Source organism: Heptranchias perlo, chromosome 31 (genome assembly GCF_035084215.1).
Source record: "Heptranchias perlo isolate sHepPer1 chromosome 31, sHepPer1.hap1, whole genome shotgun sequence".
Lineage (NCBI taxonomy): Eukaryota > Metazoa > Chordata > Chondrichthyes > Hexanchiformes > Hexanchidae > Heptranchias > Heptranchias perlo.
In genome coordinates this window covers 33,902,953-33,924,334 of record NC_090355.1, presented here as the reverse complement: position 1 = coordinate 33,924,334, position 21,382 = coordinate 33,902,953, and the positions used below count along the sequence as shown (strand labels likewise).

General features: G+C 43.0%; 1 protein-coding gene across 7 annotated transcripts in view; it reads right to left on the bottom strand.

Moving 5' to 3' along the window:
* The window catches only part of abl1 (c-abl oncogene 1, non-receptor tyrosine kinase), a 149,112-nt gene that overhangs the window by 57,488 nt on the left and 70,242 nt on the right, over positions 1-21,382 (bottom strand). For all 7 annotated transcript variants that reach the window (XR_010958148.1, XM_067969932.1, XM_067969934.1 and 4 more), the window contains exon 2: positions 535-699. Coding sequence is in view for 6 of the 7 variants with exons in the window: in XM_067969932.1 (XP_067826033.1) it covers positions 535-699 (165 nt within the window). In the remaining variant the exon portion in view is untranslated. The remainder of the gene's footprint in view (positions 1-534; positions 700-21,382) is intronic.

The following is a 21,382-nucleotide window of genomic DNA, read 5'->3' as shown; positions in this document are numbered from 1 at the left end:
ACCGTCTATTGCTAGATGTAGAAACTTTTAGGGCAAAACTTTTAGGTTTTCAATTTTTGAATATTGACCAACACTCAAAGTTAAAGAAGTTCACTTATAAACAGCTGCGCATAGAAGTATTTTTGAAGACATGTTTAGAAAATATTGCAACCAAGTCACAAAATGGCACAGGTCCAAGGGTAATATTAGATTACAAATCAAGACACTGCCACATTGGTGCCAAGATGGTGGTGAACCAAGATCCATATAACATCTTCATAAGGGAATGTTAAGTTCTATATATTTTTTAAACCTTCACCACAATTTCAGCTTGCACCAGCAAAATGTTTATCTGCAAGGATTTAGTGACCTCAGGCATGGCCTAGGTTAACATGCAGAGTTCCTATTGCTTGACCATTGGATCACCAACTGCCTTCTCCTCATGCCATTTCCCTGCCCCCACTCTGGCACTTAAGTACAACCTAGCTGTGTATCAAGTCGATGACAGTGAGCAGATTGATAATTTCTTGTGAAAGCATCCCGTTTGCTGTTTACCTTTGGTTATGCTGAGTGTGTTGTCCCCACTGGCGACAAAGTCATACAGTGCAACAAAAAGGTTGGGGTCATTTTCACTGGGGCAAGCAAGCAAGTTCTCTTTGGAGTTCCACCGGGCAGCCTCGTTCAGACCCTGCGACTCAAACTCTGGACGGTGCAGGGCTTCTGGAAAGGAAACAGAACAAAAATAATACACTATACACATAACGTAATAAACAACTTGGCTAAATCCTGCAATGTCAGTCAGACGACACGATGGTGGGCATTCACTTTGGTTACCAGCTCTTATAATATTACACTAACCCCGTCACACAATAAACACCCGACAGCTGGTAAATCATTAGAGCTTTCAAGTGCTCACTTCAAATTAAATTTATGTGTATTTTAAAGGATACTGAAGGATGATTTAAAGGGAAATAAATTCCAGGATTCCAAGGATATGTATGACATCTCATTGCTGCCTTCTTCAAGTTCCCCCCATAACATTTCTTGACTGTTTCACACACAGCCTGTGCAACATCAAAGAAAACCGGGGTGCCCAAACTGTGGCCCGAGGTGACATGCAGCCCTCAAGCCCAGGCATTCCGCCCATGAAGTCCAGGCAACTTGCTCAATTTGAGCTTAAAGTTGGTGCTTCTTTGCTGTTTTGTCCCGTTTGGATTTTGTTGGCTTGGAGGTTTGGAAAGGTTAGTTCTCACGCTGCTGCCGCACTGATGGATTAATCCTAAATCAGACCACCAATGGCAGTTAGGATCAACACTTCAGAAATCGATGCAAATTAATGGGACCATCTCTAGGGACTGCACCTTGTTAGGAAGGCTCACCTGCTCCGATGACCCCGGGAGCTATGCCAGCGGGAGTATAACTCCTGGTAGGGCCACCTAAACCAGACAGGTTGTAAGGTAGGGTCCAGGCGGAAGGGAGTCCACCGGTCCTCCTGGTAGGGGGTTCGGAATTAAGCTAACGATCTGACTAGGTAAAAATGCCTTTCGTTACAGGAACACTGACAAGACCGGCAAATATAAACATAGACTGTGGAGAACCACGATCTGCTGGATGTGAGGCAAGACGATACTCTGATTGGAGTCAAATATCCTGTGCGAGACAGAGAGTAGTGCAAGAAATAAGTTGCCTCATGTGCCACAAGGCACAGGAGACTCTTAACTAATGGGAACAAGGATCTTCAGACTTTATACATGCCCTGCCCCCAACTTCATGGCACACATTAAACAGACCACTAAAACAAAAACCGTAGACACCCCTGCAATAAAATGCACTGGTGTAGAAATGCATCCAGTATTAGATTAAGTACAGACAAATGAATCTATGGCGAAAATTAAACTATGAAAACAGCTGATAAGACTGGGTAAAATAAATGCAACATTCAAAAGAGAGCTGAGAAAGTTCTGCAATCTGAACATTTTAACTTGACTTGGTTTAACAATTTAATCCCACCCTCTCCAAAAACAGCTATCCCAGTAGGGGAAATAAAACCAAGTATCAAGATAACCAGGTAAGTACAGTACAGCAACTGGTAACAAGGCATCCAACAAGGGTGTCATGTGCTTTCCTACATTACAACACTGACTACACTTCAAAAGTACTTAATTGGCTGTGAAGCGCTTTGGGACGTCCTGAAGTCGTGTATGACGCTATATAAATGCAAGCTCTTTCTTTTTCTCCCCCCCTCAACTGATACACTTGCTGAGTCATCACTTTTAAAACAACAAATATTGAAAAGAGAAAGCAAAATACTGCAGATGCTGGAAATCTGAAATAAAAACAGAAAATGCTGGAAATACTCAGCAAGTATGGGGATCAGCCATGATCTTCTTGAATGGCGGAGTAGGGTCGACCTGAAACGTTAACTCTGTTTCTTTCTCCACAGATGCTGCCTGACTTGCTGAGTATTTCCAACATTTTCTATTTTTATTTAATATTGAAGAAAAGTTGACTCGTTCTGTATTTTTCCTCCTCTAGTGGATTGTTAAAACTGCAGTGATGATGAATAACAGTAACAGAGGAATCTCGTGTAAAATGTAAACACCTCCAACCTTTACAAATATTTCTAGTATTAAATTCAATCATTCCCTGCAGTTAATACGATGGCCACAAAAATCAAGACTGCGGCTAATACCAGTTATTAAGATATTCCCCTGATGCACTGAGCTGACGTAGGTATACTGGCATATCAGCCCAGGCAAGTAGTTACAGATTTAATGTGACTCAATAAGTTCAGCTTGTGTAAATTCACTTGCCATTTTTGAGAACAACGGGTATCTGGGCATGAATCACAAGGGTGCAATTCAATCCAGGGCCACTTGCAACCCCATAAACCCCCAACTGCAGGTTTCAATTCTCAATTGAGGGAAATGTGTGCTGTGGCCCACAAGCAAATGACACAGAATTGGCCAGAATAGTTGAGTTCACACCTTGCAGTCAGCAGAGAAGACGACTTTCATCCTGTGCTCAAACCCAGGGCATAAAGTTAATGGGACAGTGTTCTAATCCACTCCATCACTTACTATGTATTTTATTCAACATTATTACTGACAGATTCTACAATCAATCCAGTTATCTCTTGTACGTATCTCTATATCTACACATATATAAAAAAAATTTTTGCATCTTGCACGTGTCACACTTCAGGCTGCCAAAATTATGCAAAACAAAAAGGAAAGCAGTCATTTTGCGTTGATTTCTTCTGAATTTACAAGTACTGCCCAATCTGCACACTTCCCCTGCCAACAATTTACATCTAATGGATCTCAGGATTTAAAGCAATTGTAGACTTTATTGCCTTAAAAGGGACAGCATAAAACAGCATATCCTTTGATTTGCTGCGAGATACCTGCTGATATACAGATGTTTTGAGATGTGTCCTCCAACTTTCAGTCCCTGTGGAGAAGTAGCAAATCTCTGTTTGAACCACTAGGTTGAGACCAGGAATTCACATTATCTGGCCCCCAACACAATTTGCTTCCCCATCATGAAGGATCTAGACAGAGTAGATAGAGAGAAACTGTTCCCATTGGCAGAAGGGTCAAGGACCAGAGAACACAGATTTAAGGTGATTGACAAAAGAACCAAGGGTGACATGAGGAAAAACTTTTTTTTTTAAACACAGCAAATGATAAGGATTTGGAATGCACTGCCAGAGTGGGTGGTGGAGGCAGATTCAATATGGCCTTCAAAAGGGAACTGGATAAGTACTTGAAAGGAAAAAATTTGCAGGGCTACAGGGAAAAGGGGAGGGGGGGGGGGGGGGAGTGGGACGAGCTGGACTGCTCTTGCATAGAGCCGGCGTGGACTCGATGGGCCGAATGGCCTCCTTCCGTGCTGTAACCTTTCTATGATTCTATTCCTGGATCAGCATCGAACAGCTGAGGAGGGTGTCAAAACTGCACTATGTGCTTTTCTACACCAACAACCAATGTATCTCCATGACCAGCTGTGCACGAGGAAGGATTCAAGCTATTCAAAGTTATGGCAAGATTTGTTGCCCCCCCCCCTCTACCCCCCACCTTTTTTGTATTTAGGCAATTCATATATCAAAACATTTTAGACCTTCCATCATTTTGGGTTTTCAAATAGTGCCAACACAGAATAGTGCACAGAATCAGTACGATTCAAAGATCAATACAAACCACTACTACTGGACCCACCATTTTAAAAGCTAGGAGTATCTATAGCGATTGAACTAGTGATGATACAAAGGTCTGTTGATGCCTTTCAGAATTGGGCAGAGATTGCCACGGAGCTGTGACTCACTGGAAAAAATGAACACGTTTCACATTGAATAATTTACTGTACTACGCACCATAACATTTGTTGTTACTTAGCAACAGTGCTAAGAAATTACATTAGGGCAGACTGAGCCAATGTTTTTTTTGCAGATTTTATGCTTTGATGTAACTGTACTGTATAAATATTATAAAGAGCCGTGCAACAAGTCTGACATCTGTTCCAACAAGCACATTCATCTAACGTTTTGGTGTTGGACCAGTCAAGACACCTTCAGCGTAGTAAGTGTAAACTCTCCCACATTAATGGAATGTGGAATTTCAAGAGATTTGTTTTTAAGTACTATTACAGGAATATGGGAACAGGAGTAGGCCATTTAGCCCCTCGAGCCTGTTCTGCCATTCAATCAGATCATGGCTGATCTGTGACCTAACTCCATGTACCCGCCTTAACCAAAGGTATTAAGGGATATGGGGCTAACAAAAATCTATCAATCTCAGATCTAAAATGAACAATCGAGCTAGCAACAACTGCCATTTGCGGAAGAGTTCCAAACTTCTGCCACCCTTTGTGTGTAGAAGTGTTTCTTAACTTCAGTCCTGGCTCTAATTTTTAGGCTATGTCCCCAAGTCCTAGATTCCCCAACCAGCGGAAATAGTTTCTCCCTATCTACCCTATCAGTTCCCCTTAATATCTTGAAAACTTCGATCAAATCATCCCTTAATCTTCTAAATTCCAGGGAATACACCTCTCATTTGTGCAATCTCTCCTCGTAATTTAACCTTTGGAGTCCAGGTATCGTTCTAGTAAATCTACGCTGCACTCCCTCCAAGGCCAATATATCCTTCCTAAAGTGCAGTGCCCCGAACTGAACACAGTATTCCAGGTGTGGGCGAACCAGGGCTTTGAATAGCTGTAGCATAACTTCCACCCCCTTGTATTCTAGTCCTCCAGATATAAAGGACAGCCAAAGCCCAATTATGGCTGTTGCAAGGCACCCAAAGCCTCAGAGCTCATGTAACATTGCTTTGACGCACTTACTTCAGATTCAAAGCTTTGCAGATTTTCTCCTAGTTTGGATCCTGCTTCCAATGCCCAATTTTTGTTCACATACCAAAGGACACAAAATTACAATTTCAAAAGTTCAAAAAGTGACCCCCCCCAACCATCTTAGTTCAACAGGTGATGGAAATCCACAGTTAATTCTGACACCAAAGGGACTAGGATCTAAACCATCTCATGGTACTGATCAGTCAGGAGGAGCTGTGTGAAGCCTTTCATTGACATTCTATGCTGGCTTTTTGAATTGATACACAACGCCAAGGTCTCGCTCCATCAAGTTTTTCCAGATCTACGTCTGCTTAGTGTGGATAAAAAGTGGAAAAGGAGTGAAATCCCTCTTCGGCGAACACAAAACCAAAGATGTAATTTACGAATGATAACTTGTATGTTATTTTCACCCCTCTAATCTGCTTGCGCAACACACCTTCCTCAAGAGGAGGGGTGGATCTTGCTCCCGGGGTTTCATCAACACCATTCCACAGGCGCTTTAATGTTTCTGGGCCGGTTTTGGGACACTAGTACTACACTAGCCTCTTGCGACCATTCCTCCGTTCACTTTTCCAGTTGGTCCTGTCTGCTGCCCAAAATCCAGCAGCAGTTCACAAAACCCGTGAAAAGGGGGGCCTCCCGCTGTAGCTGGAAGACGACAATTTGACCCTTTTATATTTCGTGGTGCAGTCAAGGAAATGCACCTTTGCTGTCAGCACCTCTTTTACGATACAAAGTAATATATAAAAAACCATTAGGAAGTGCGCAAGTGGCCTGCGATGACCGGTCCTCCAATTTTCCTTAATCTTCACGCCATCCCGCTCCTCACTCTTGCTTCAGGTGTCAGCCGTGGCTCAGTGGGTCGCACTCTTGCCTCTGAGTCAGAAGGTTGTGGGTTCAAGTCCCTACTCCAGAGACGTGAGCACATAACCCAGGCTGATACTCCAGCGCTGTACTGAGGGAGCGCTGCACTGTCAGAGGTGCCGTCTTACAGATGAGACGTTAAACTGAGGCCCCGTCTGCCCTCTCAGGTGGATGTCAAAGATCCGAAGGCACTATTTCGAAGAAGAGCTGGGGAGTTCTCCCCGGTGTCCTGGCCTATATTTATCCCTCCACCAACATCACAAACAGATTATCTGGTCCACGTCTCATTGCTGTTTGTGGGACCTTACTGTGTGCAAATTGGCTGCCGCGTTTCCTACATTAGAACAGTGATTACATTTCAAAAGTAAAGCGCCTTGGGACATCCTGAGGTCGTGAAAGGCGCGATATAAATGTAAGTCTTTCTTTCCTTCTTTTTCACCAGTGCAGGGCACAAGGTGGTGCAGCTCCAACAAATTACAAACCAAAAGATTCATAAAAAATAACTCTGCAATACAAGTAAAAGCAATTTGATTTTGTTACAGATACTGAAAACATCCACTGGTATCTTAGGTTACCACAGAAACCACAACTAATGGGTTACCAGTTCAAGTTTCTCACTACCTGATCATTTACACAGATAATGAAAAGCCACAGACTGGTGGCAGGTTTATACAGTAATACCCACAGGGGTAGGATTAAAAGTGGCTGCCATTTTTACACTGCCGGGTCTGAGTGGGCCATCTCCAGTGTCTAATATATGCACCAATTTTTTATGTTGCGCATGTAAGCTATGTGCAACACTTGTATCTATCAGATACAGTTTTAAAACAAACAGATGTGGCCAATATTAAAATCAATGCTTACACTGCAATGTCTCAGGGTGGGACCGAGCATGAAACGTATTCCAGAGGTGGGTGTATGTGAACCCAGGATGGATTCAGAGTTCACACTGGCAATTAAATACTGGATTCTGGTAGACTGTGGGTCGATCTGACCTCCAGCTTGCCAATATAAACAGGGCACTTAATTTGTTTTAGTGGGGTGGTCTCTATATTACTTTGACGCTGGAATGAAATTCATTCTGGAATGGAGTCAGATTCTGCTCCAGTATTTTGTAATTGAACATTTTAGAAGTTATAACACTCAACAAACAAATGATTTTTAAGCTCTGAAGAGAAAGTGCCAAGTCATATAAAAAAGATAGATGGAAATTTTTTAACTTCATTAAAAGGGGCGCCAAAACATGTAAAAGGTGCTTTTATGTTGCCCAGTTGCTTGCCCCCACCCTATTCAGAGTGAGTAACCACTACATGTCATTCCTAGTGTGGCACTCTTCCCCCTTTTACTTTTACAGTCAGGTACCGGCAGCATTGGACTACAGAATGTGGAAATCTAATTGCTGTTATCAGTGGAAACCCCAGGGGCCAAGCCCTTCCTCCTGCTTCACTTGAAGCAGCTCTATTCCGACAACAGCGTTTTGTGGGTCTGCAGTGGGTTGGTTCTCCCAAACAATGGAATCTGAGGAATACCCACTTGTCTCCTGTCGACTGCAGTCCTTCAATATAACATTGCCTAAAGTTCAGCTTGCAGGATACAAAGTCAGAAAGCAGCATGCTGTGGAAGAGAATTCAAATAGCCTAATTCTGTACTTGATGGTCTATCACAAGAATATTTCTGATCCTACAAATAGTCCCTTTCTTCTCTCTTACCCTCTCCTACACACTGTACTTATTCCCCAAGAGCTTGGCCTGAAAATTCTTAAGTTGACAGGTTTTACTATATCCTCAAGCATAACCATTGATCCTTCTTTCCCTGAATTATTCTATAAAGGGCAAGTTGTTGACTATTATGGGTTGGGTACTGGGGGTTTAACAACATCTCAATGCATTGTTATGCTGCACATCCTTGTCCTGGTTTACTTGTGCTTCCCGTGGCTGTAAACACCTATTTTAGCAAAGCCCCGAAGGCTAAAAATCCAACGTACAGCATCCCTGTGTGCGCATGTAAAGCAATGCACAGAACAGGACCATGCCTATAAAACATACAAACATACGTACATACGAATTAAGAGCAGGAGTATGCCATTCGGTCCCTCGAACCTGCTCTGCCATTTCATAAGATCATGGCTGATCTGATTGTAACCTCAACCCTACTTTCCCGTCTAACTGCTAAAATCTTTGACTCCCTTGTTAATCAGGAATCTATCTAAATCAGCCTTAAAAATATTCAATGACCCTGCCTCCACTGCTCTCTGGGGAAGGGAGTTCCACAGTCTCACGACCCTCAGAGAAAATCTCAACCAAAGCAATATATGGAACAGGACAACGTGTTTAAAGCAATACACTGAACAGGACCATGCATATAATGCAATGGACAGAACAGGACCATGCATATAAAGCAATACACGGAAAAGGACCTTGCATAGAAAGCAAGACATGGAACAGGACTTTGCATATAAAGGATTTTTTAAAAATTAATTCTTGGGATGTGCATTAGCAAGGCCAGCATTTATTGCCCATCCCAAGTTGCTCTTGAGACAGCGGTGATGAGCTGCCTTCTTCAACCGCTGCAGTCCAAGTGATGAAGGTACATCCACAGTGCTGTTAGGTAGGGAGTTCCAGGATTTTGACCTAGCAACAATGAGGGAACGGCCGATATATGTCCAAGTTAGGATGGTGTGTGACTTGGAGGGGAATTTGGAGGTGATGGTGTTCCCATGCGTGTGCTGCCCTTGTCCTTCTAGGTGGTGGAGGTCTTGAGTTTGGGAGGTGCTGCCAAACAAGTCTTGGTGAGTTGCTGCAGAGCATCCTGTAGATAGATCACAATGCAGCCACAGTGCGTTGGTGGTGGAAGGAGTGGATATTTATAGTGGTGGATGTGTTGCTGATCAAACGATCTATGCAGATATAGGAATACACGGAACAGGACCATGTGTATAAAGCAATACAAAGAATAGGATCACTAATAGAACAGTTGGAAGTAAAGGTCTCTTTGGGCCACAAGAAAATGAGAAAAATACTAAATGAAATCATGCAGTCCTTGAAATGTCAAACCCAGGTTTTCCTTATAGAATTAGACTATGTTCCAGCACAGAGAGGGCCAATTTGGACCATCAAGCCTATGCTGGCGTTTTTCCTATACATGAGCCACCGTGTCTCATTCCACAATATTAGTTATCAAGCAACTACCTAATTCCCTTTTAAACGAATACATGGACTCTGTTCCAACAATGTTTTGCAGCAGAGAATTCCAGATTCTAACCACCCTCTGCAATAAAGACATTTCTTCTGACCTCCCCTTTAATTCTCTTTATGATAATCTTAAATTTTGCTGTTGTGTTACTACCTTGATCAGTGGAAATGAGCTGTCCTCATTCATCTCATCACCACCCCTCATAGTCCTGAACACCTCTATCACATTACCTCATAACACTCTTGGCTCTACTGGTAAAAGCCCGAGTTTCTAGTGTCAGCAGTGGATAAGTGGTAGCACTCTTGCCCGAGTCAGAAGGTTGTGGGTTCAAGCCTCACTCCAGAGATTTGAGCACTGTCGGAGGTGCCGTCTTTCGGATGAGACGTTAAACCGAAACCCCATCTGTCCTCTCAGGCGGACGTAAAAATCCCACGGCACTATTCGAAGAGCAGGGGAGTTCTCCCGGGTTTCCTGGCCAATATTTATCCGTCAACCAACATCAATAAAACAGATTTTCTGGTCATTCTCACAGGCATCCTATATCCCTTTAAATTCAGGCTTTATGTAAGCTATAATGACGTCTACGCTTCTATTTACTCCCTCTCCAGCCCTTACATTGTTACACTCACAATCTGTCTTCCATTCGGAGTGCCATGCACTAACACTTTTAGCCAAGCCATCACCACTAACACATACAAATTTGACACATCTCTGCACTCTTACTTCTACTACCCATAGCCTTTTCTCCAATTTAGGCAGCTCAATATATTTTGCTCATGATCAGGAGACTGTCTTTTTTCCAGTGACTGATTTAAGTCAAGTCCTGTTTTTGTTACACAGAATTCTGAGACTTTTTTTTAAAACCGGGGCGTTTTGGGGAATTGTATTCTGCAATTCTGTCCATTGTTCCATGAAAACTGCAAACCAGTGGTCTTGCTCGAGACCCCATTTTGTCCTTACCCGATAGTTAACTAATGCAGTTTCCCATGGTCACGGTTCCTCCTTAAGCAGGGACGATATAATATCTGGACCTGAATCTTATAATCACTGCTGTGTGTGCTGCTAACAGAAGGTGCGCCTCCACAGTCCTATTAGTCTACCATTCTTCCTACCCTCCCCTGCCTCAAGCAGAACTGGGGGATTATCATTTTGTTCAGTGACAGGAAGGGATTTGAACTCAGCGTCTCCAGGTCCAACAAAAGTTTTCAGCTCCAGTTACCAGACTGGGCTAATACTTTAGCCAAAAAGGCAGCCCCCGAAATCGCTCAATTGAAGCTCGAAAGCACTCTGGAAGGAAAGTGATACAATCTGCTCGTGGGAAACCGCAGAAGTTTTTTTTGATGTCGGAAGCTGGTTAGTCCCTGAACGCACCACACTCGAGACCTCGGTTACAGGTACTTTCCATACTGTTTGAATCACTTCTGCTCAGGAAATGTGTTTTCCACTTCAGCTTGCCACTTACTTTTTCCAAAATATCCATTGGCTGGGAGTTTCCACCACATGTGGAGAAACACCAAGCTACGTTTCACTTTTTCTTTCAGCTGCAAGCCACCACCTGTTGCATGAGGTCATTCCAAAAATTTACTTTGGAATATCTCTCTCAAACATTGGGCGCCCAATCTGGTCTCAGAACTGGGCTCCAGCATCAATGGAGTCACCCCCATTTACGATGCAGACACAGCAAGGGGGCATGATCTACTGTTCACTGTGCAGCCAGTGTTCAGGATGTGTAAGTAATTAACTGCTGAAGCTCCTCCCAAAACATAGTGTGCCATGGCTAGGATTCCAGATTTCAATCCACGTACGAGGTGTCAGCCTTGGCTCAGTGGTCGCACTCTCAGCTCTGAGTCAGGAGATTATGGGTTGATGTTCCATTCCAGAACTTGAACACATAATCTGGGCTGACGCTTCAGTGCAGCATTGAGGGAGCGCTGCATTGTTAGAAGTGCCATCTTTCAGATGTGACGTTAAAACAAGGCCTCGTCTATCTACTCAGGTGGACGTAAAAGATCCCATGATACTATTCGAAGAAGAGCGGGGCAGTTTTCCCAGTGTCCTGGCCAACATTTATCCCTCAACCAACATCACTAAAACAGATTATCTGGCCATTTATCTCATTGCTGTTATGTGGGAGCTTGCTGTGTGCAAGTTGGCTGCTGCATTCCCCTACAACAGTGTCTACTTCAACAGTACTTCATTGGCTACGAAACATTTGGGACATAGAGATTTTGAACGGTGCTATATAAATACAACTTCTTTCTTTCTATGTTGTGTTTACATAGCAACACTACGCAATGCATACAGAATGAAGCCAAGCCTAAAGCTCACAGAATGCTCAACTTAGCAGTTTATTACATCACGTGTGCTGAATTTATGTCTACTTCATGCGAAGAAAAAAAGTGGCCATACAACAAGATACAGAAAAACAACCCGTCCTTCTCAAAGGGGTCAGGCCCTGTTCTGAATGGACAATTGTACAAGAACTATCGGACGTATGAAAGATTTATATAACTCAAGTTTGTTGTGCAATTTTGAAAATAAGAACATCCTTAACTAAAAGAAAAATAGATTTTATAAATTTTTATTTCCAATGGGGAATTCAGGAGAAACGTCTTTACCCAGAAAGTATGGGACTCATATGGAAAGCATGGAAATGGGGAATTCGCTACCACATGGAGTAGTTGAGGCGAGTAGCATAGATGCATTTAAGGGGAAGCTAGATAAACACATGAGGGAGAAAGGAATAGAAGAATAGGCTGATAGGGCTAGATAAAGAGGGGTGGAAGGAGGCTCGTGTGCAGCATAAATACCAACATTGACCAGTTGGGCCGAATGGCCTGCTTCTGTGATGTAATTCTATGTAACCTTGTGACGCACACATTAGAAATTAACAGGAGTACAAGTTTCAGTATAGGTTTTTCAGATTAAATGTACTTGGGTAGTAACACCAACAGCCGATGCATCAGCTACTGGACATGTATTATCTGCAACTTAAAATAATCTCCTGCAACATATGCGAGAGATTCTTTTAGCCTATGTAGGAAGGCTGGCAGCAGGATGAGGACAGGCTGAATGTGAGAAACTGCATCAGAAGAAAAAAGCCTAAGACATGAGGATCCCAGATTTCTGTCTTTGTGAGCCCTATTGGTGCTTATCATGGAACCTCATGGGCCTCATTACATTTAAATCCCTGATCCCATTAATTTGCAGATATTCCAAGTTGCTGATACTAATTGGTCTCGGTGTCTGATATAGAATGTATCCCACAATGGGGCAACAGCGATAAGAATAGCCCTTTCCAAACCTCCTGGCTCATGAAATTCAAACAGGGCAAACCAGCAAGTGACAGATATGAACATAAACAGAACTTGGTTGCCTGGGCTGGATTCGCAGGGTTGGTAAACTAAGTATGGCCTATAATCTGGACACCTCTGCTCTACACAGTGGTCACTCAACCAATTGCAACTAATTCAGTTAATCTGTACTTGAGCAATGCACATCTGTAAAGCCTAATGGAAACCATTCCCTCGGCTGGTCAATCCAGATGTGTTTCCAGATGTTTTATCAAATTAAGTTTAGGGTTTCTCTATATCAACAGTTTCATTTTTACAAAGAACTTCATATATCGGCCTTACATATAGGTTCTTTCACTGACTTGTATTTTCTGGAAGTTTTGTTTAACAATATTCCGATCATATCTGAAAATCGATTTTTTTTTGGGCCATTTTGAAAGATAAAACGGCTTTTAACGCAGTGTCCCACTTCACCCCACCACTGCCTTAAATGAAGAATTTTCTTTTAATAATAGCTTCATCAGATTGTAATTAGCTGTTCCCTGTCCCCAGTTAAGGGTGGAATTTTGGAATTGTTTAAGATTATGCACCCAAGTTGTAAAGCTTGCCAAATGGTACTTTTAAAATAAGGAAAGAAATTACATCCTTGAAGTGTTACTATATTTTTTGGCTAAAATATTGTCATTGGCCCAGCTAATAATCAACAAAACAAATCTAATATATTATTACTCCTTTCCATCCCAACTCTCCACCCTCTCCAGCCCTGCTGAAATTCTATGTTGGGATGTTGTTCCACATATAACAGCTTACCCTTTAGCCACTGTTACATTGGCTCTTGTTCAGGTCAGAGTCCAGGAGACTGCCCTTAAACTGGTTCCTGGAATATATGCTACCAAATCTGGTCCCCTTATCAGAGATAAACAAAAAGTTGAGTCAATGATTCTGCTGAGGGAAGCGGATTTAGTGGTATGAAAGCAAAGAGACGGCTCACGGACCAATCTCCCAGAATCCAACCCAAGAAGCATCAGTGCCAAAAGGATTTCTCATGAGACACTCTGGATGGCGACTGACTCCAGGTTACTTGACCAGTGAGGCCACCAGACACGTTATGAAGATAGTGCTTGGGGATTTCTCCAAGATTTTTCAATTGGACCTTTTATACATAGGCCTGTAGGTTAAATGTTGCCTACAAATCTGACATGAAGATTGAAATGTCTAATGCATCACTCAAGAGAGGGAAGCCTTCCTATGCAATCCTCCCATGAGGGACTCTTAATTCTCCTCTTCCTCACTACAGCTGGTCAAAAATTCCTTAGCAGCTAATTGATGGGACTGACAACTGAATTCCCTGCTGCAAGTGAAATAAACGGAAAAGAATGGCAGGGTAGGATAAAATTCTCTTCAAAGATTTAAACTTTGTGACGAGAAAAACACAAGTACCATCTACACCAATTCTGGCCTCTTGCGTATCCCCGATTTCCTTTGCTCCATCATTGGCGGCTGTGCCTTCAGCTGCCTAGGCCCGAAGCTCTAGAATTCCCTCCCTAAACTCCTCCGCCTCTTTACCTCTCTCTCCTCTTTAACCAAGCTTTTGGTCACCTGTCCTAATATCTCCTCACTCCCGTCTCCTATGCTTTTGCTTAATATTAAGAAACATGACTTCATGTCAGGACATAAAATATTATTTGGAAATGTGGAGGCAATGGGAGAACAAACGGTATTAAGTAACAGACTTAACTCCCTCAAACTGAAAAGAGCACTGTTAGTTAATAATTCACTTACCAAAACAAAAGTAATTCAATGCACGTGAATTGCTTTGAGACATAAAGCACAATTTATATACCAAGTATTTCTTTCTTCTATAGTCAACTAAGCTAGTGACACCTAATGATTACAGCTGGAACCACACACACATTCCTTTCTGACAAATAATTGCTTCCATTGTTGATTTTACAAAAGGTGGTGGAAGAGAAGAACATTAGCAAACTAAAAACAAGACCTGCCAAAACTTTGAACACACCCTTGAGTAAATACAGAGCGCACCACAAATGGTACCACATCATGAAAACTTGGTCAATGATAGTTACTACTTACAGGGTACATTTTGAGACATGCAACAGGACTTGCTGCAAGCATGATCAATGACTGCGCATTGCCCTATCTCTAGCTAGTACTTAGAACAACATACCACTTCACTTTGATAAAAATGTCACTACTCTATCAGGGTGGAGACACTGATTGAAGTTTCTTACATAGTCTTCAGCCAGCATTTTGTGACAACTGTGAAGTTCAACTTTCAAACTATACAGAGGCCATATGTGCCTGCTCCATGGCAATAGTAGGAACAGGCACGCCACTTAATGATTCCCAGTTCAGCTGATCACCCATTGAAGTTGTCAGATAAAAGGAGGCAGTTCAAGAAAGCGAGCAATGAGAGATGATTTGCATTTCGATAGTCCCTTAACAGATGTCGTAAAACATCACAAAACACTTCACGTATACTGAATTACTTTGAAGTGCAGTGATATGTGGTCAAATGCCATTTTGCGCACAGCAAACAGCAATGAGATGAATAACCAGTTAATCTGTTTTGGTACTGTTGATTGAGGGATGATTGTAAGCCAGGACGCCAGGAGAACTTCCCTGCTCTTCAAATAATGCCATCGGATTCTGAACATCCACCTGAATGGGCAAATGGAACCATGGTTTATGTCATCTGAAGAACACCACCTCCAACAACGCAGCACTCCCATAATATTGTACTGGGTGTCGGTCTAAGTTACATACTCAGATTCTAGAGTGGGGCCTGAATCTCCAAAAATGCAGCACTTCTGATATAAAGGCAAAAGTGCTACCAAATGAGCAAAGCTGAGAGAATCAAATCATAACCAACCACTCTCCTGCACTTCTCAGGACGCCACATGGAAAGGCTGAGAAGCAGTTTGCCCATCCATCTTCTGTTGAGGAAATGAAGTACACCAAGTCAGAAGTTGCTTACTGAGATGGTTGGGGTTGTAGTGATAAACAAGGAACATACTCTACTAAATGCTGCTTTATAGATTTCTTCAATTATCTCCAAGCATTCCAAACAAAAATATTGCTTTATCACCACAGGACACCCACTGCTTCTATCAAATTACTTTTCTGCTCAAGTCTTTTTAATGTGTTTTTTTTAAAGCCACCGTTTCAATCTCCCACTGTTGTCTCCTACTGTTCCAGTTCCTCCTCTGGCCAGACAGATGAGAGTATCTGGGCAATGGGCCTTTCCATAACCATCTGTCAATATCACTCTGCGATCATGAGTATTCGTCAGTGCAGGATTCACCTACTTCCCTCTCAGTGCTCTGTTACTGCAAAGTACTCTCTTTACTGCAGCAAATAAAGAATGGCCAAATGGGAGGGGATGCAAGTGCAAAATGGAGTCAAAGCAGGGGTTTCAAGTAGTGACCTCTGGGTTGGGAGTCCAAAGTTCTGCTGGGAGAGTTACCACACTATCTCTCAATCACTTTATTTGTTGAGGGGAGAAATTCTGTCTTTCTTGGACTGCCTGAGTCACAAAACTCTGCAGTTGAAAGGCCCAGTGGGCACCTGCTCTCAGGGCTCCAAAAAAATACCACCTGAAACCAGCTGCTGGCAGAAGCTCCAGGAGAACTCTTATGTATTTTACCCTCTTTCAGGGCAAGTGCCTGGCTACTACTCAATAAGTTGGGTAACTGTAGGAGTAAACCATTTCCCATTATATAATGCAGGGCATAGTTGCTCCAAAGTGCGGAGAAAGGATGCACAGAAACTGTGGCAAACTTACTTGAAGACTGGTCTGACTGCTATCAAATTATTGCTTAAATATGATAAATAAGCACAGGATAACAGAGTCTGTAATGTGTTCTATGGCAGCAAAGCATCCCAAATTCAAGAGATGTTTACAAACTCAACCAACACAGGTTTTTGTTTTGAAACATAATTTTAAAAAAAAAGTATTATTGGGAATCCAAGGTGAAGGACCGAGACCTCGTGAAGAGGAGATGGGGGAAGAAAAGAGAAAAAGAGACATTAGAGAAGAGAAATCAGGAAGTAGTAACTAGGTGACACTGAGCTTGGATATAAAGGCCTTGTGACTGTTGCAGAAGAGGCTGAAGGGGGTAAGGAGTTCCAGAGTTCTGAGGGCTTGGGAAAGGATAGAGTAGCAGGCAGTGCAAGGAGTCTTGATTTCAGCAAGCCGAGGACACAGGCAGGAAGAAAAATGTGTAGGACGGGTGCATTTATGGCTCAGGGGGAGCACGAGAGAAACGTTTGAAGGAGCACTGGACAGAGTACAATAGATTTAAAGTATTGGGACAGAGAAAGAACCTGCGGGATAAAGGTAAGAAAGGGATTGATGAACTTTTTCTTGTAACCTGTCCAGGAGCATGACAGAAATGTTAAAAGAGCTTCCGCAGATGTGGGGACAGTATTCAAGTCTTGGACATAGTTGAGTTTGACAGAATTACGGATTGTTGAGAGGGAGAGAAGCATTTGGCACCGCTTACCCAATGATTCTACTGATTAAGGCAGTGAGTAGCAGAGCCACACAAACCAGGAAGGCACCAGGTTCAATCGCCAATCAGTGGCTGAGTTAGTCAATCTCAGCCTGGAAAGTGGAGAGGAGCTCCACTTTCCAGTAGCACCCCTGAGCCAATGAAGAGAATGTTCGCCAGGGATTCCATTCCTTATTGCTATCCAGGGACACTTGCTGCAAGCGTGCAGCTGTGCATGTTAGTTCTTGACAGCATCAGTCCTGGCTGCAATAACATCCAGACTTCCCCCCACTCCCAGTATCGTAGCCTCCCAATAAATTCACTGTCTCGGCTCAGGTGAAGAACAGACACTTAGGCGGGTTACTGGACGGTTGACCATCACCCACCGATGCATACTACATCAAGGAGTCAACAGCTTCAGGGAAGAGTGGGCAGTGAGAAAATAGGTGGAGAAAACGAAGTGTTTGGCACAAAAAAGGAAACTGAGGTTCTTGGAAGCAGCTTTAGCAATGGAGTGAATGCTGGAGTTCCATTTGAGTTCGGAAGAGACCCGGAGCCCAAAAATGTCGACAAAAGAAAGAATAAGGGTATTGCTCAAGAATCAATTACCATGTTCTGCCAAGAGAGTCTAACCACCTCCCCTTGACATTCAACGGCATTACCATCGCCGAATCCCCCACCATTGGGGGTCACCATTGACCAGAAACTTAACTGGACCAGCCATATAAATACTGTGGCTACAAAAGCAGGTCAGAGGCTGGGTATTCTGCGGCGAGTGACTCATCTCCTGACTCCCCAAAGCCTTTCCACCATCTACAAGGCACAAGTCAGGAGTGTGATGGACTACTCTCCACTTGCTTGGAAGGGTGCAGCTCCAACAACACTCAAGAAGCTCGACACCATCCAGGACAAAGCAGCCCGCTTGATTGGCACCCCATCCACCACCCGAAACATTCACTCCCTTCACCACCGGCGCACTGTGGCTGCAGTGTGTACCATCCACAGGATGCACTGCAGCAACTCGCCAAGGCTTCTTCGACAGCACCTCCCAAACCTGCGACCTCTACCACCTAGAAGGACAAGAGCAGCAGGCACATGGGAACAACACCACCTGCACATTCCCCTCCAAGTCACGCACCATCCCGACTTGGAAATATATCGCCGTTCTTTCATCGTCGCTGGGTCAAAATCCTGTAACTCCCTTCCTAATAGCACTGTGGGAGAACTGTCATCACAGGGACTGCAGCGGTTCAAGAAGGCGGCTCACCACCACCTTCTCAAGGGCAATTAGGGATGGGCAATAAATGCCCACATCCCATGAACGAATAAAAAAAGAGTATCAGGGCAAACAGCATGTGCTAAGAATCAAATTATGTGATTTGACAACTGCAACATTTGGATTTACTTTGTTGTTGATAAGGGGAATGTAATGGGCTATTTAACTTGGCTTTAGAAAGAAAGGTTTACATTTATATAGCAACTTATCACCCTTCTCAAAAACGTTTCAAAGCGCTTCACATACAATAAATTACTTTGAAGTGAAGAGAGCGTTGTCATTTAGGCGAATACATCACAAACAGATCCCAGAAACAATGAGACGAATGTCTAGTTAATCTGGTGGCATGAGAAATATTGGCCAGGAGATGGAAAATTCCTTGCTCTTCTTCGAATAGTGCCATGGGGTCAGTAACTGCAATCTGAACAACAGGAAGATGCAAACAGGACCTTGGTTTAGCATCTCATCTGAGGACAGATACTGAAGACAATACAGGAGTCCCTCAGTACTGCACTCCAGTGTCAGCTTAGTTTTTGTGCTCACAAGCTGGAGTGGAGCCTGAACTCAGAAATCTTCTGACTCAGGGGCTTATGGACTGTAATTTGGATATTAAAATTGATCGGAGTGAGCGAATATGTTTCATCTTTGGCAGATGATTACATCATGATCTTCTATTGTTCACCCTGCAACAACATGGAGCATCTCGGACATTTAATTTTGCTCTCTGGCCGCTGGTTCCATAACAAGGGTTATGGCTAATCACCATAGTGCAGGTGTCCCATGGCTGATTGCTGTGGCATGGGTCTTCCTTGGCCGCATCAACCTAAACCTACGAGACCAGCTACAAGACCCATTTCTTCATCGAGTCTCCCTGGCTGCCACCAGTATTATTCGGGTCAGCAAACATGCAGCTTGTATAACAACATGGCATTTCTGTAGTGACGTCATCACGCACAAACTTGTCCGATCATCTCTGTAAAGATGTTGTAATGTAATGTCGTGACGTATGCACACTAGTCACAAAGTATTTAATTGGCTGTAAAGCACTTTGCGATGTCCTGAGGTCTCCTGAACCCTGAGACTATATTACCGCTCAGAAATACTTTTTCTATGATATACACCATGATTTGGTGATTTTACTCTGTTTTTCTATTTTTAAAAAAGCTGTCTTTTAGTGTGGGTGTCATTAGCTGACTGGATCATGGGGGAGTGAGCTAACTGAGCCACTCTCCCATATCCATTTTATAACATCCAATCAATATTGCTTTGAACAGGCTACAATGTGGGGCCACACATGCACACAGCTGGCTGTTCAAGAGAATATCACTCAAGCTTCACTCTTGCAGTTTCTAGTCTCAGGATTCAGAAAGAAAGACTTACATTTATACAGCGCCTTTCACGATCTCAGGACTTTTACAGCCAATTAAGTACTTTTGAAGTGTAGTCACTGCTGTAATGTAAGAAATGTGGCAGTCAATTTGCATACAACAAGCTCCCACAAACAGCAATGTGATAACGGCCAGATAATCTGTTTTAGTGATGTTGGTCGAGGGATAAATATTGGCCAGGATACCAGGGAAAACTCCCCTGCTCTTCTTTGAAATAGTGTCATGGGATCTTTTACTTCCACCGGGGATAGCAGACGGGGCCTCGGTTTAACGTCTCATTTAAAAAAAACAGTACTTCCGACAGTGCAGCACTGGAGTGTCAGCCTAGATTTTGTGCTCAAGTCTCTGGAGTGGGACTTGAACCCACAATCTTCTGACTCGGCATAGTATTATGAATCACTTCAAACTTTTGACATCTGTACCACTCAACAAATCTACTGCTTTATAATTCTTCCTTCTCTACGTAAACGTAAACTCCAGCACATTAATTAGAACAATACAGCTCAATCACAGTGCCCATGTCTAATTTCCATTTAACTGGTTGACTGTTGCTAGAGTGTTAGGGAATCTAGAACTCACTTGCTGGCACTACATTAAACAGATTGATTCCATATAAACTTGCTCAGTGACCTGTGCATTCCCCACAATTCCCCAGTGAATTCCCAATCATATACCCCAAAAAAATCCAAGTCAACTCTAGCCACTCTGGCTTGCCTTTTAGGAGCCAGTTCAAGACAAGCTCTTGAATGGTACCCAGCAAATTGGATCAATAGTTTTAGCATGGAGAAGGTGTGTTTTTAATGTACATATACAATAAATTCCACGTCTCAAAGATTACAGCTTCTTGCTTTATTAAGGCCAAACACACTGCGTAATGAACAATGCTGACTGAGCAAGTAAAAGAATCAAAACATATTACAGCTAAGAGAAGTTAAAATATGGTGAATGCAGATAGCGTGTGGATTAGTAGCTACAGCACTCGGCCAAGAGAGCTAAGTTTTAATCAGACTCCTGACACTTGTACTCGGGCTTCCTTGGAAAAGGGGAGTGGGAGGTTTACTGGTCTTTGTTGTGTCATCTGGGAAAATAAGGAAAGAACATGAAAGGAGAGTTCCCCTCCCTGCCAGTGGGGAGGTGTCGCTAACATATGGACTATGTTATTACTGATCCTTTTCCCCACTATATAGAAAAGGCCAGTGTGAATACCAGAGGGTAACTTGGGAGGGGAAGGAAAGAAAAGATCACAGAATTCAACAGAACAACTTTTTAAAAAATCATATTGACGACATATTTTGTTTCATATCTATTGACCACAGAAGTCTGGGGGCCCCTGTTGCAGGAATGGATCATCACTTCTCACAAGAAGTCACTAGCTCTTGCCACTCGGTGATTTTACAGCTGCTCCTTTGGAATTTTGCAAACATCCACCAGCCATGCTGCCCTCAAAGTTGAAGAATCAGGTGCCAGTAAAGTTCACCTTGCTGCCTGCAAACCAGCGGGTCAGAGGATCACAAAATAATTACAGGT